At 37.4% G+C, this 15,521-nt stretch overlaps 1 protein-coding gene across 1 annotated transcript; it reads left to right on the forward strand.

Moving 5' to 3' along the window:
- Nucleotides 1-10,051: 10,051 nt before the first annotated feature.
- LOC107676002 (T-cell leukemia homeobox protein 3-like) lies at nucleotides 10,052-14,996 on the forward strand. Its single transcript, XM_016470516.1, has 3 exons — nucleotides 10,052-10,882; nucleotides 13,090-13,327; nucleotides 14,488-14,996. The coding sequence occupies exons 1-3, from the start codon at nucleotides 10,438-10,440 to the stop codon at nucleotides 14,699-14,701; spliced, it is 897 nt and encodes a 298-aa protein (XP_016326002.1). The 5' UTR covers nucleotides 10,052-10,437; the 3' UTR covers nucleotides 14,702-14,996.
- Nucleotides 14,997-15,521: the final 525 nt, after the last annotated feature.

Here is a 15,521-nt window from a genome sequence, read left to right on the forward strand (position 1 = left end):
ATTATATATATATATATATATATATATATATATATATACACACACACACACACACACACACACATTTCAACATCATTTCGCACAAGTTAGTTTAAACGTGGTAAAAAAAGCCTTCGCAAGCAGAAGTCGCGTTGCTGAGACGGTAACCATAGCAACAGTAGGCTGCTCCAGTGCTTTCAGTTTGGACGGTATATCGACAAAAATAAGTAGGCCCTATTGTAATTATTTAGTGCTTTACATTTCACAAGTGTATCACAAAAGAGTTTTGTTTAAACACTATTTTTGTTCACTAATTGTTTAAAATTACCCAAAAGTCACTTCTGCCAGACCTCAACAAATTGCATCCTGAAAATTACCCTAACAATTCCCGTAAAACTTTGTTCACTTTGAAAGTCAGTGAATATTTTGCAAAGTGAATAACACACGAACTGTACGGTCTGTTTAGACTTGAGGATGTGCAGATATGGTGCTTCACCACCGAGACCCATCACATCAGCACATCGCAGCTTCAAACACTTAATCTGCCAAGCACACAATAATTACTAATTACCTATTAACTAATTACTCTGCATCCAGCATCTGAAAGCAATCAAAATTACATTAAGCGCGTTGAATCTCCTGTCCACTCCCTGCCCCTACCCTACCCTCCCCTTTAATGCGATAGTACCCTGCCGCTCCAGTAGGGGGCGTCAGTGCCACAGGTGGGTGGTGGGGTGGGCTACACACTGCTCTGGGACAGCTGGCTTAAGCCTTCAGACCCCATGAGTCCTCACACTAATCAGCTCAGAGCAGCCAGAATCAATTAGCACCATGAGGGGGGGTGGGCGGACGGTGGGAGACCCACAGCGGACGACTGGCCCCACACCTGGCATGTCTCTCTCTCTCTCTCTCTCATCTAACGCACTGCTCTTGTCCATTCAGTCATCCATCCATCCATGCATCCATGCGGATCCTCTTCTAACAGAATTGTTGTTGTTTTTTTTTTTTTTGGCCGATCTTCCTGACTCTCTCTCTCTCGCTCTCTCTCTTGCTCTTCCTTTTAAAGATGTGTGTTAATAACTTTTAAATAGTCTGGCAGCATAGGGCCGCAGGGCTGGTTACTCACCTTATTGCTCTCCTCTTCTCTCGTGTGCGTTCATAAAGTGGCTCTATCTCTCCCTCCTGTTCTCATTCACCTGTACACTCCCACATCCATGTCCATTTCCCGCTCTCTCCGTACAACAATAATAGCGAAAAGATGAAGAAAAAAAAATGTTTTGAAAAGCATTATGGGATTCGAGAATCTCCCCTCTCTATTTCAGCTAATCTAGGCTATTCCTCAGTGCTGCTCAGAGAGTGTAAATGATATTTTAGCATGTTCATAAAATACCGTGATATATTCACAGTACAGTATTCCACTTTATGGTTCGTCATCGTCATCGTCTCTAACTCAAATAGAAGCATTACATTGAAACACATTATTGCGCTGGAATAACACACATACACGCGGCAATTGAAATGTATTTTCCTCTCGCGCAAACGCTATACATCAGTATGATACAGTGTGTATTATAAAAGCATGTATCATCTACAAGACTCCTGCACTCTTGTTTGAACACACACACGCAAGCAAAGTGCAGTCGGCCCGAAAAGTGCTTTATAAACACATATAATGATAAACCAATAACGTCTGTGCTTCAGAGTCGAAAGAGACGCTGACCAGCAGGTGTCAGTCTGCGTTCCAACTACCGATCGCATGGAGCAGATGGACGGAAAGGGCAACTCCGAACGGCACGGAGCGCACAACCTCCTCTCGCCTCCTCTCGAATAACGAAACGGGAAAAGTTGAAGGAGCAGAGGGATGGAGAGAGGGATGAATCGAGGAGAGGGAGTTGAAGATAGCCTTCTCCTACTCTCACACTAATTGCGTTTTCCCTGAGCAGAATTGAGTTCCAGAGAAAGAGAGAAAGGCCAGAGGCTTTTCATAATTGTATCGACAGGAAAATGAATATGATGAATGGCGTTCATTCGGCGCGGCCAGGATTTATTGTCTTATCCTCCGGGCGTTAATCGCTCTGAAAAGTGGGGAGGAGGGAGAGAGAGACAGGAGGATGAAGGAGAAGGAGAGGGAGAGATAGAGAGAATAACTAAATTCCAAACCCCTGTCCTGACAGTCCTCTCCCAATTAATTAAATGTAAAAGTTATACGTGGGATTTCAGTCAAAAAAGACCACAGAATCGTTAAAACAGCTCTATGCATATTTTTCCGCACCTCACTGCTTCTCTGTCGCTACCCAGTTTTTTTCTCACGTTCGGTTCACACATGCGCGTGCACACACACACACACACACACACACACACATTCATACATGTCCCAGATAAATCTGGTTGTGGATGCTGTGAATCCAGATGAATGCTCAGCTCATAAAGTGTGTGTTTGAAAGCCATCCATCATGGAGATGTCAGAAAGAAAAGAGCAGAAAGAACCCCCTCTCTCTCTTTCTCTGTGTGTGTGTGTGTGTGTGTGTGTCCATTGCTGTGGCTCATGAGTGCTGCTGGTTTGCAAGAGCATTGGTGGACATTGCTAAAACTAACTGTGAAGCGTACATTTTTAATTTGGTTGAAACAAGGTAGTAATGAGGAATTAATAACAGTTTTTCTTTTATTGAATACACTTGAGTTCACCATACACGTTATCATACATACATGCATACATGATATAATAATCAAACCTGTAGGCCTATGCCTTTATTTTGTGTTTGTTGTCCATACAATGAAAGTCAATTTGGTTTCATTGTTGTTTTGGACCCCATTGATATTCTTTGTATAAATAAAAACAACCAAAATATCTTCTTTTGTGTTCCACAGAAGAAATAAAGTCATACCGTTTTTGAACGAGATTATGGTGAGTAAATGAACTTTTGGGAGAACTATTCTACTCAGAATATGCTAGTAAATTTAACTTTTTATAGTATTTTCTGTTAAAACATACTCCAATATTTTTTAATGTACAACTTTGAAACTTTTTTAAAGTGCACAAACTAACAATGAACTATACTTTTAGAGCATTTATTAATGTTTATTAATGTTAATGCATTTTTAACATTCCCATTTGTATAATTTAAAATTCAAATAATATGAACAAACATGACAAAACTATAATAAACTAACGTTAACCTAGATTAATAAAAACTGTTAAAACATGCTGTTCATTGTTAGCCTGTGATAGGCTATCTAATGCTAATGCTAACACTCCCTAACTGAACCTCACTATAAAATGTTGCCATTGTTTTTCAGTGTCCATAACTAGCACCGTTATCCCTTAAATCCCACAACAGCCTCATGTTGGATGTCAGCACACACATACTCGAGACAGCAAACAACATTAATAGAAGATCCTATAAACACCCTCAAACCAGTAGAAGCTACAAGTTTATGTCACCACCTAATGTAACTTAAAACTGACAGTTAACTCTGTAAACAGACGAAAACACCTTGGAGGGAAAACAACAATTGCTACTAAAAGAAAATAGCACTAAAACTAAACCCCCAAAAAGTGACAAAACATGAAATGAACGGACTGGAAGTGAACGGAGATGGATGAGACATAGGAGGAGACAGCGATGCCTTGGGCTATGCTGAGAGACGGTGTGTGTGTATGTATAAATGTGTAGGGCAGGTGGGACGGCAGGGAGACTGGTGGCTCAACAGCTTGCTCCACCCTGAGGGCCCAGCGTGCTGGGAGGAGCAGGGGCTGTAGCCGAGGACTCTGCCAGCGAGAGGGGCAGTAAGACTGGTGGCAGCTGGTCCGTGCTCCCTCCCCTCCCACCGGCAGGCAGCAGGCAGGGTGAGAAGGTCAAAAGGCAGTCGTTAGGAAGACAAAGAGAGGCACAGCGACACACTGCATAATCGCCTTTTATTGAGTGCCTCTGACACGATTCACGGCGAGGCTGACACCGACGCCACACACGTGCAAAACACACACACACACGCAGGCTCAGTGTATCAATACACGAGTACGTACACACAGACACATATGAAGAGAAAAGACAATGCACATGTAGTAAGCAAAATAATCAAACTGAAGAAGTAATAATTACAAAGTGTAGCATCAAGTGTCCCAACAAAAGTTATTCTCCAGGCCAAAGAAGTCAGACTTTTGCAATGGTTCCTGCAGCTGCCCCCCTCAAACATGCACCCCCAACTCATCTGCCATTAAAGCGAAACAGAGCCACGCACTCAACCATCAGAGCAGCGGTTCTGCACTCCACATGCCACAGATCTGCCATCCCCTCCGGCACACACAGTGTCAGTCTATTTCCATGTACAGTGATCACATCTGCCCGTTTTGATGATGGTTTTACCTGCAAACCTGTTAGAGCAATGGATTCTGTATGGGGTCTGATTTGGTTATGTTTTATATTACATTCTGTGATCCTCCAACGACTGCCATTAATGTTTGTTTTATTGATCCTAATGAGAATACCATGTTATTTAAATGTAAAATAAATGATAAAATACTCTTAAATAAAATATTTAACAAATGTAAATATTAAAATTATATTAAAATATTGGATATTATAAAATATATTCATGTTAAATTGTAAAATAATGTTATATGATAATTATAATAATTGTAAAAATATTAACATTTCATTTCAATATGAAAATGATACTAAATTAAATACATTTAATACTATAAAATATCTTAATATTAAAGCATAAAAATAATATCACATTATTAAAAATGTAATAATAATTATTACAAATTAATAAATAAATAAATGTATAATAATAATAAAAAAATATTTTACTATATAATAATAGAAAAAAACTTGTATGCCTTCATTACAATGTCAATTATTATAAAATGTATATTTTATTATTATATAATAATGTCTATTATAAAAAGTGTTTGTTGTCCATACAAAAGAAAGTCAGTGGAGACCGGTGTTGTTTTGGTCCCTACTGACTTTCTTTGTATAAAAACTTTATTTGATTGATCTAGATAAGAATTTCATGTTATTTAAATCTATGATAAATGCAAATAAATAAATAAATAGATGAAAATATTAGATACTATAAAATATGTTAATGTTAAATTACAAAATAATGTTACATAACAATAATAATAATGACAACAACAACAATATAAATATTAACATCTCTTTTTTTGACAAATGCAACACATTTTATTCTTTAGGATAAACCCCTTGAGATTAAAATAATATTAAATTGATTACATTAAATATGACTAAATATATTAATATCAAATCATAAAATAATATATTATATTATATTATATTATACTAATATATAAATTGTATTGTATAAATAGTCATATTCTTATAAAATGTAATAATACATATAATTAAATTCATGTATAATATTAATAATAATAATTCAATATTTTACTATGTAATATAAAACAAAACTTATTAAGTTTGTGGATTATTTTCGATTCGTTGGTGGAACCTAGGCAGTGCTGTTTTGTGTTACTGATAAAGCTCATCAAGGCAGACAGAATGTGGAAATAGTAAATGGCCAAAGTGAAGCATTTACAAGACCACAATCTTTGCATCACATCAAACAGGGTCCAGTCAAACACATACATCGAGAGGAGCACTTCCGATTACAGCTCATTTCTCCACAGCATGGTGTGTTAAACTCTCTCCATCTCTTCACTCAATAGAGCATAGCTCATCTGAACACTGAGCAATAATGAGGCACAGAGATGCACTTGTGTGTCTGTGTGAACCAAAGCGAGTGAGCGAGAGCGCTCTGCAAGAGGACGGGGAGAGAGAGGCTATCCATTTCCTCCCTGGGGCAACTCCTCTTTGGCTCTTTGTTGCTGAAATGCTCCCAGTGAGCAGGTTACATGAAAGCCTGCTCTATTGTCTTAAACAGCTGTGCGTTGCATGCTCTCTCTCTCTCTCTCTATTGCTCATCTTTTTTTTTTCAGGTTCCTCAATCAGGGGCAGTTTCAGAGATCTCTAAAAGCAAAAGCCTGTGTCAGTGCTCCCCCTCACCCAGACACACACACAAACACAAACACAAACACAAACGGATCTGCTTCTGTTTACACTGTCCCACAGTAGGGGGTCTTTCCTGATTCAGCTACTTTCTGATACTTCATATGGAGAATGCAGATAAATATTCATATTACCATACATTGCAGATAACTAATAAAAACAAGAAAAACAACAATAATAAGAAGCCATGAAAGACAAAGAATAATAACTATAGCTGATTGTATGCTGAATAAGAACAATAAGAAAAAGATGTTCTAGATGCAGTATACAAAGTCAAAGCTCTGACATCTAAAAACAAATGTCTGACTGTATTAATCTGTCTTGTATATTTCAACATACAGACTGCTAAAATTATTCACAAAACTTGATGTGTATTACAGTACAATGGTCTTTTGTAAATTGATCTCAGTGTAGAGACTGCTCATAGGGGCTTATTTAATCATGTTGTGAAACTGTAAATCCGTTGGTTGGATATTTGTGGGGACAAATACAGTAAATATGTGTATATCTGCATTCAGGAGAAATACCTGAATAGCATGTAATTGGATAATATTGAAAACTCTCTGATATGAATCAATTAGGGGAGACAGGAAAGGAAAGTGTTAGTCAACCTCTGTAACTAAGTTACTTGTTACTTGTAATTTGTGTGTGTGTGTGTGTGTGTGTGTGTGTGTGCTATATGTCTCAAACTTTTTATAATATTCTATATTTATCTTCTGCTAATTAAATTAAATTAGTATGTCTAAACTGTATAAATTAATGTCAGGTACAAATAGGGCTGTTGTTACACACTAGCAAATTGATTGTAATACTTTAGAAAATTTAGAAATGTACAATTTTGTGAATTAATCTATAATTTGTTGTGGTATTCCAATTTACTTGTTAATAAAATAATAATCATTATGCCATTCTCATCACAACCTATCATAATTTCTTCTAGAAGTTTAATTTAAATGGTAAACAAATAGAAAATGGTTAAATTCTGAACAGCAAATAAGATTGGAAACAATAATTCTAATGCATAAACATAACAAATAGTGTCTGCTGGTCACGCTCACAATTTTGGCAAGATCTTATAAGACAGAACTAGTATCATCTTGATCAGTAGGTTCTCTTGTTTAACTTGACATTCTTCATCAGTATTTAATTTTTCACACAATCGTGCATGTTTAAATATCATAGAAATATGACTAGCAGACAGGAGGGGTTAAAAAACGTTCTAGTTTTTTTATTTCTCCGGACACACATTAAACGGGTCAGTGTAAAAATCCATCAATTATATGACTAAGAAGGACTTTTTTCCACAAAAATTGTTTATATTTTTATGTTTAACAGAAAAGCTTACACGTTACTGTCAATTCATGAGAGTGATGCACATGTACAGGCCTACTGAATCAACTAGGAAGAAAGAAAGAAAGAAAGAAAGAAAGAAAGAAAAAGAACGAAAGAAATAAAGAAAGAAAGAGGCGCAGATGACGCACCATGTAAACTAAATTAAAAGGAGTTCTATTACAGCCCAAGAATAATAAACAAGAACAACAAGCTGAAAAACAAAGAAAAGCCATAAAGGACATTAGGCGCTGAGCTTTATATAACATTTGAGTGAATATTTCATGGGCAGAGAGATAGAGAGAGACTCTAAACTTTCATTAAGCAGGGTATTTCGCTGGGAGGGAATTTCGGCGCCTTTCACTTTTTTTCTTGGCTTTTATTGCAATAATACAGATATCTCTCTGGCTCCCCAGCCCCTCCTCATTCAGCCCATTTCCTTCCCGCCGTCTCTCTCACTCTATGCTTTTTAAAATATAGTAATAAAAACATACTAGATCCTTTTTAAATGCACTATTACTTATCATGGTCTTTTCATATCGTAGCATCACAGGTGTTTTAAAGCCGCTATAAAAGGGCGTCATTTATTATTCAAAAGCAGCGTCGTCTTTTTGCATATTATCTGAGCGCTTTTATACTGCGGGCTGCCAGACTCCCATTTAAAATGTTCGGCAGAATTGATAACGGCAGACACGCGCAATAAAAACAGCGCCGGGGGCAGGGTGGCACGCGCGCCCGCTCATATGCAGATCCCGGTAATTACTCCAACAATTCGCCAACCATTCCTTTATTTGCTCTTTGAGCGAGGGATTTCACGCTTTTAATTCAGTTTTCATCAATCTTTTGATTCTCGGCTGCTAAATTGTTTGCACGGGTCAAAGATAAGGAAGTGGGTCCGAGTTCTCCTCCGGCGCCCTGCCAGGTGAAACCGTTTGTGTCCCTCATAGAATCGAGATGTTTATGAGTGCATTTCATACCCACCTCTCCCCCCAACCCCCCCTTTGAAACAAAAACCATGTATTGCACATAATAATACATGTAATAATACAATAATACATACAATAATAATAATAATAATATCTAAGAAGACAAAAGTAAAAAAGTAGCCTATATTCTTTTTTACTATATAGTTTTTGGGTTTTATTTTTTTAGGTGCATGAGTAGTGATCTATTGTAAGATAGCTACTTGAACACATGTTTGGATGCATCCTATCTATCTATCTATCTATCTATCTATCTATCTATCTATCTATCGAGATGAAAATATGTGGCATGATAAATGCATTGGCTCAGAGCGAAACAGTGACCATGGGTCAACGACAAGCACCACGGGAGTGACGTAGCGTCTTCAGCCACTGGACGAGGGCCGAGCTCCCGGGGGAACGAGGCTTTTTAGCGTCAGCACTCACTAATGGTCTATTAAAATATCAACTACTTCAAAGTAAACGGATTTGCTCCACACCAGCTCCCAACCCCTGAAGCTAATCAAACGCGGAGGCCAGGCCAAAAGAGCATAATCATTTTTACGCGGCAGATTACAAGGAACCACTTAGATCCGCTGTCAGAATATCGGGTGTCCCAACACTCTTGCAAGGGAGTGCAGCTCTCCAAGCGCCAGCAGTATAGGCTCCTTTAGGGGCACAGCTGTGAAACTGACGGTTTCCGGATGCAACAACTAAAGAGCATCTAAAAGCCACTGAAAGATGCTGGGTCTACGTGCTTTATAAATTATAAAGGACTTATTCCAGTAACGTTTCAGAAAAGATTTAACAGAAACAAAATGATTTACGTGGCTTTAAGAACACATTAAAAAGTAAGCTGATGTCTGCATTAGCTATATGATTAGTAACTTGTGAGTTTTATAGGCTTATCCATGTGCAATGTTTAATGTTACCATTATTGTCGAATGATACTCTATATCGGACATAAATAAACCATTCTTTAGTGAATACTTTTCAGTCTATTTTCTGTTTATTTTTTATACTTTTTAGTTAAAATACTTTTCAGACCATGTTTAATCTTCGTAACGAGTTAAAAAGCGCTTCAATTAACATGGTTTATAAAATAAAGCAGAATTTTAATTCATGAGCGACTAAAAAATAAACAGCAAAAGTGAAAATCCTAAATTTATTATTATTATTATTATTATTATTATTATCCTTAATGTTGTCTTTTATCTTGATGTGGTATAATTTTATGAACAATGCATTCCAGCTGCCCCATGGTCAAAATAACTAAAAATTATATTTAATTTGTTTTCTCTTCGTCTAATAATGCAGAGAACGAGTCTAAACTTGATTGACATGTTAGAAAAAAAAGGTTGAGGGCAGCTTTGAGGTCAAATGCACTCCTCCAATTGCTGGAGGCGACATACAAATTAGATTTTTATTTTAAATCTTAAAGCGTGAATTGATAAGTGTTGTTTGATTTTAATGTACGCTGATTAGAGTTTCTAGAATCCAGAAAGATTATTAAAATGTTTAAGTCATCCAATTATACTTGCCTCATCTCATCTGATGAAACTACACTACGAACTACCTTTTCTACACAAAAGGGCCATATGGTAAATAACACAATTGATGAGCACTTTATTTTCCACATGAGGCCACGGTAGAATCTCTATTAAATACTCAAGAATTAAAAAAGCCATTGATGCATGCTGATGTCAGCATGTCCATAATAAAGAGATACTTGACCAATACAGAAATGGGAGACTAAACGATCTGCATTTTAAAGAATGATGTCACAACACGCGTTATGTTTTGTGGCTTGTAACAAAATGAAAGCCAATAAGGAGAGGGAGATTGAGCACTGCCCAATCAGAGAAGAGAAGAGCTCAACGAGCTCAGTGCAGGGATCCAGTGGAGAGAGAGTGCCAGAAATCTGCCAAGCCCTCGTGCCAAAAACGTTTTACCCACAGACGAATGCGTCCAAGCCATCCTAAGTCAAGACCTGAATCTCGAGGAGTAATACATCATAAAGTAGACATTACTAGGGATTCCCTTACTCATAGAGATAGAGTTTTTCATTGTACAATTCCAGGGCAGTCCGAAATTGTCTGTGGAATAAACTCACTGGAAAGGTTCGGGTGGTGAGGATGGACCGAGCCCCAAGCTCCAGCCCAAGTGGCACCAGTCAAACATCACAACCTACCCAACATGAACCCATCAGCTTCGGCATTGACCAGATTCTCAGCGGCACCGATCAAGAATCACAGCAGAACTCGACCAGGAATAATTCCGAGAGCAACAGCAGCAGCGCGGGCGGAGGCAGTTACCATCTCGGCAGCCCAACGGGAGCGAGCGCAACGCCGTACACGACACTAACCGGCACTTTTCACGGTATCGCGGCTCCATATGAGGAGTCCAGTCCATACGGAGTGAACTTGACCCTTGCACCCGGAGGAGTGATTAGGGTCCCGGCTCACAGGCCCCTGGCCGCGGCCGTGCCTCCACCCATGGCCAGCGCGGTACCTGGATTTGGGAGCCTCAGTTTTCCCTGGATAGACAACAGCCAGCGCTTCGCAAAAGACAGGTTTGCAGGTAAACAAATACTACTATTCTTTCGATCTGTTATTTTCGTTTTCCTAACAAAAATCCTCGTGGCTGAAGTTATCAGAATCAGGAAATGGTGAATTGACTGCACAAATCACTCAAGTTCACCATTTGCGTTTTATAATAATAGCACAAACATAATTGTAAAAAGTCCAAACTCGAAGTGAATTATGTTTTAAAATATTGGTATTTTGAGATGTCGGTGGTTTGTAGATTTGAGAAAAAGTCAAGCAGACTTAGGCTACAACTTATGAAATGTAAAACCGTACTAATTTCTTCTTTTAGTAACCTAACAGACTACTCTCTGGTATGCTTTTTCTCGTTTTAAATATATTTATTTTTTATCTTTTTTTTTTTTTTTTTACAGCACGGCATTATTATGAGAGAAGAACTAAAACAAAAACAAAAACACTTTAGTTATTGTTGATGACACGCTACAATAACATGCTTTAGCAATAACTTTAGGCCTACGATATTATGTGATGCTTCAGTTATCATTAAAGTGCATTTAAACAATTAGACAATATATTTTATTAGCCTATAGTCTATATTCATATGAACGCACTACGGATTACTCAAATTTTACATACATTTAAAAATGACGTATTTAAAGTCTTTGCGAGTTATCGGAATAGAAATGTATTAGCAAAAATAGCATTGATGCACTCTTTCATTTGCCATTTTAGTTGTGCAAACTGTGATGTTGTTGCATGTGTGCTCGTGAAAGAATCACAAGGATAAACTGATGGAGGTTTCAATACAGTAAATATTAGATAGTCTGTCTGGGAAACTTGATCCTGCTGTTTCCATAAAGAGGCGGCAGATTAATGAATGCTGAAGAGCTCATTTTAGTTTTATTTGACCTTGAAGAGCGTGAAACACCTGTACTGGTTATGGGCGAAATTAAATGAAAAGGGCGAGAGAAAGTCAACACCTGAAAATGTTCAGCTTAGGTCAACGTGTCTGTTAACCGCACAAGTAAAAATTATTATTATTATTATTATTTTTTGCATGATTTTGCAATATAATTTAAGCGTATTTGACACATTTTAACACATATCTGAATAATTATCTAATAATTAAAATCATTTCATCTATTTTATTTTATTTTTTTAAGAATAAACAGTTTTAATTAGATATGCGGGCATTTGTTTTTGTTTTTCAAATACGTACTGAAACATTGGAAACACGTGAAATACGTACTGTAGCGTGTTACATGAATACAGAAATAAATGAGTACTGTTATATTTAGTTTAACCGCTCTTTTGCATATGAATGTACACTCTTACAATTCAGGACTGTCACATAGATCACCAGCGTTCTTTATTCTGGGGTAAATGGCAAACGTTGTGCCATTAGAAAAACATATCAATATTTCACCAGCTTTAATTATTGCCACCTATAGCTGCGGTAACAGGCGCTCTCTGCTGCTCTGTGCGTTTTAGGTAATAAATAAATTAACAATGTAGGCAATTACTTTCATTAGAAGAACAGCTGCTGATTGTATTTGATGCAACATTAATAAGATACGTTTTGTGATTTTATTGTACAACCTATATGTAACCTGAGTAACAGGCCTCTCAACAAATCCTAAGAGCATCAGCAATCCATCTATTTATGAGGGTTTTTAGTATTTATCAATCAATAACATAAAGTCTAATTTGACATCTAAAAGGTATAGTGCATGAAGGCATAGAGTAATTTATAATGATGAGGAACACAGTTTCCCTTTGACTCAGCAAGAGTCAGAAACTTGGGCTGATTAATGCAGCACACAATTACACAAACCTTTAAGAGAAAGCTGATTTAATGTGCAAAAAACAATTTGCCTTCAGAAAAAAAAAAAGAAAAAAAGAATGAAAAATTTATTTATTCTGAGAATGTGCAATGCATCCCATTTTTGTGAGCTTGGACAGTCTGTCTTTACAACATTTAAATGCATTTAAAATATATACACTAATACAGCAAAAACAACAGTAATATTATATCTAACATCTTGTATCTAAAAAAAAATATATTATTAAAAGGCAACAAAAAATATTTTCAATCTTGAAAAGGCAGGTTCCAATTGTGCTTTTTGTTTACTGAGAAAAAATATTTAGTGTGATAGAAGGATGTCAGTAAGCTGTGTGTCAGACTCTTCATGACTTACCTCACCTCTCACTGGCTTTTCTCTCCTTATTCACATACCACAGCAGCCCTGACGCCTTTCACTGTGGCTCGGCGTATTGGTCACCCGTACCAGAACCGCACACCACCTAAGAGAAAGAAGCCTCGTACGTCTTTCTCCCGAGTGCAGATCTGTGAGCTGGAGAAGCGCTTCCACAGACAAAAATACCTGGCCAGTGCTGAACGAGCAGCTTTGGCCAAAACTCTGAAGATGACAGATGCTCAGGTCAAAACCTGGTTTCAAAACCGCAGGACCAAGTGGAGGTGAGACAGAGAAAGAAAGGCAGATATATTTTAATATAAGATGTAGAAAGGTTTAGAAAAATGGTGAAAAACTCAAGTGTGATCAGGTATGGAACAAAGGCATAAAAACGCCACAGCTTCACTAGAAAATATTTGCCCATACATATAATTTTTTTTTTCTAAACATTTGTCTGGACATTGATGGTGTCCAATAACACATACTGTGAAATAGGTGTCCTGACTGTTTTACTGCTGTAACATGGATTTAGCCAGAGGCGCTGTAAACAGGCAACAGAAATTATGGGAATGATAGGCAGATTTACTTGATAAAAATTCAAATCTGGATATAAAATCATTAAACAGACTGAAATGTATATTTTAACTGCCCCATTTAAAAGTTTAACAAACTAAAGACAAGGCTGAACTATAGAACCATAATCATTACGGATATAATTGTAATATATTTTATCTATCTATCTATCTTTCTATCTATTTACAGTATCTATCTATGTTTAGGTGTATGTATATATATATATATATATATATATATATATACTCTCTAGATTTGTGTCTGTAGTGATCTGAATATGTTTAGGTGTATGTATATATATATATATATATATATATATATATACTAACCAGATTAGTGTCTGTAATGACCTGAAATCACTTTTCAGATTTGACCTACTGACGGCCATAATATCTGTAAGAATTAATGGGAAAATAATGGTGTTGTCAAGAAGAAATATGAATTATTAATCAAGGCAAGGCACTAATGACATGCCACACTTTGGAGAAAAGGAGGGGCTGCTTGGACATTACACAGATGTAATGTTTAAATAAACATTTACCTTTTGGTACGGTTGATTAATCAATAACCTCTCCGCAAACTTTTCGGCTCCATGTGCACATCACGAAATTTCAAAAACTTAGATGAATTATATTCAAATCTATATGTTGCTAAAATATTCACACAATTAGTGATTTGTTCCTCAAAGATCTCCATATCTTGTTGTAGTCTTAAATACTTAATGTTGCTTGGAATTTCTTTCACCCTGTAATTTCACCCTTTGCACTGGAAACTGAATATCTGCAGTAAATGTGCACATGAGCAAGTTTGTGGCAAATGAAAACCTCTACTCCTCTAATTTTCTCCATCTTTTCCCTCCATCTCATGTCAGGCGGCAGACGGCAGAGGAGAGGGAGGCAGAGCGTCAGCAGGCCAACCGGCTGATGATTCAACTCCAGCACGATGCCTTTCAGAAGTCTTTGACTGATTCAGTTCCAACAGACCCACTCTGCATCCACAACTCATCACTGTTCGCCCTGCAGAACCTACAGCCTTGGGCGAGCGAGGAGAGCGGCAAGCTCGGGGGAGTGACTGCGCTCGTATGAGTACCAGAACTCAAGAAGCAAATGACATTCTCGTTCTTTTTTGATGGACTGGGATGTTGGTTGACCTTATCTCCATCCTAAAAGGCTATTTCATTCAACAAAAAAGTGAGGAACTAATATTGGCCATCCAACAATGAGCAAACCCATATAAATAAAACAGTTCTGCGTCGTATGAGCCACTGCAGAATAAACAAAGTCTGCTTTTTTGTGGTGTGTCTGTGAGTACAGAGATTTTTTTTTTTTATCCCCATCAGGGTCAGTTTCATTGACAAAGTCACTTGTAGAAGGGAACAGGCCATCTCAGCTGACCCTTTTACAGATCCACTGATCTTCTCCTCCATCCTTTCATTTGCCCTTCTGCCCCCCCCTGAGTAATGTCTCCACTGCTCAGAGCTGTAGAATACAGGATTAATGCAAAAGAGGGAAGTAACAATTAATTAATTATTTGCATGACCTAAAATGCCCCCAATCTGGCCATTTGTGGGGAAAATGGACACAAACACGCACAAATAAACACACACTTTTCTGTCATCGATCTAAGTTATCTTTTTGTCAGCCTGGGTAGTATATGGATATTTCATCTTTTTTGGGTTCAAAGGATAACCAGCTACTTTTTTTATTTTTATGAAACTACATCCCAACCATTTGAGGAATCACATGAAACGTCCAGAAGACAGGCGTATGACGTTGTACAGGGTGGTTGCAATTTATTTTATCGGTTCGATTTACTCAGCAGTGATTCCAAATGCCGCTCAGAAACTCCTCTGAATCATGCTTCCATGGTTGAATGTTGTGTGAAGAGGGAAAGAACAATTTCAGA

Source organism: Sinocyclocheilus anshuiensis, unplaced genomic scaffold (assembly GCF_001515605.1).
Source record: "Sinocyclocheilus anshuiensis isolate Anshui unplaced genomic scaffold, SAMN03320099.WGS_v1.1 scaffold2012, whole genome shotgun sequence".
Lineage (NCBI taxonomy): Eukaryota > Metazoa > Chordata > Actinopteri > Cypriniformes > Cyprinidae > Sinocyclocheilus > Sinocyclocheilus anshuiensis.

Excerpts from the sequence above, each read along its gene's own strand:
- LOC107676002 (XM_016470516.1), top strand. The coding sequence starts at position 10,438 with ATGGACCGAGCCCCAAGCTCCAGCCCAAGTGGCACCAGTCAAACATCA. Across the intron at positions 10,883-13,089 it reads CGCAAAAGACAGGTTTGCAG|CAGCCCTGACGCCTTTCACT; the intron begins GTAAACAAATAC and ends CACATACCACAG. Across the intron at positions 13,328-14,487 it reads AACCGCAGGACCAAGTGGAG|GCGGCAGACGGCAGAGGAGA; the intron begins GTGAGACAGAGA and ends ATCTCATGTCAG.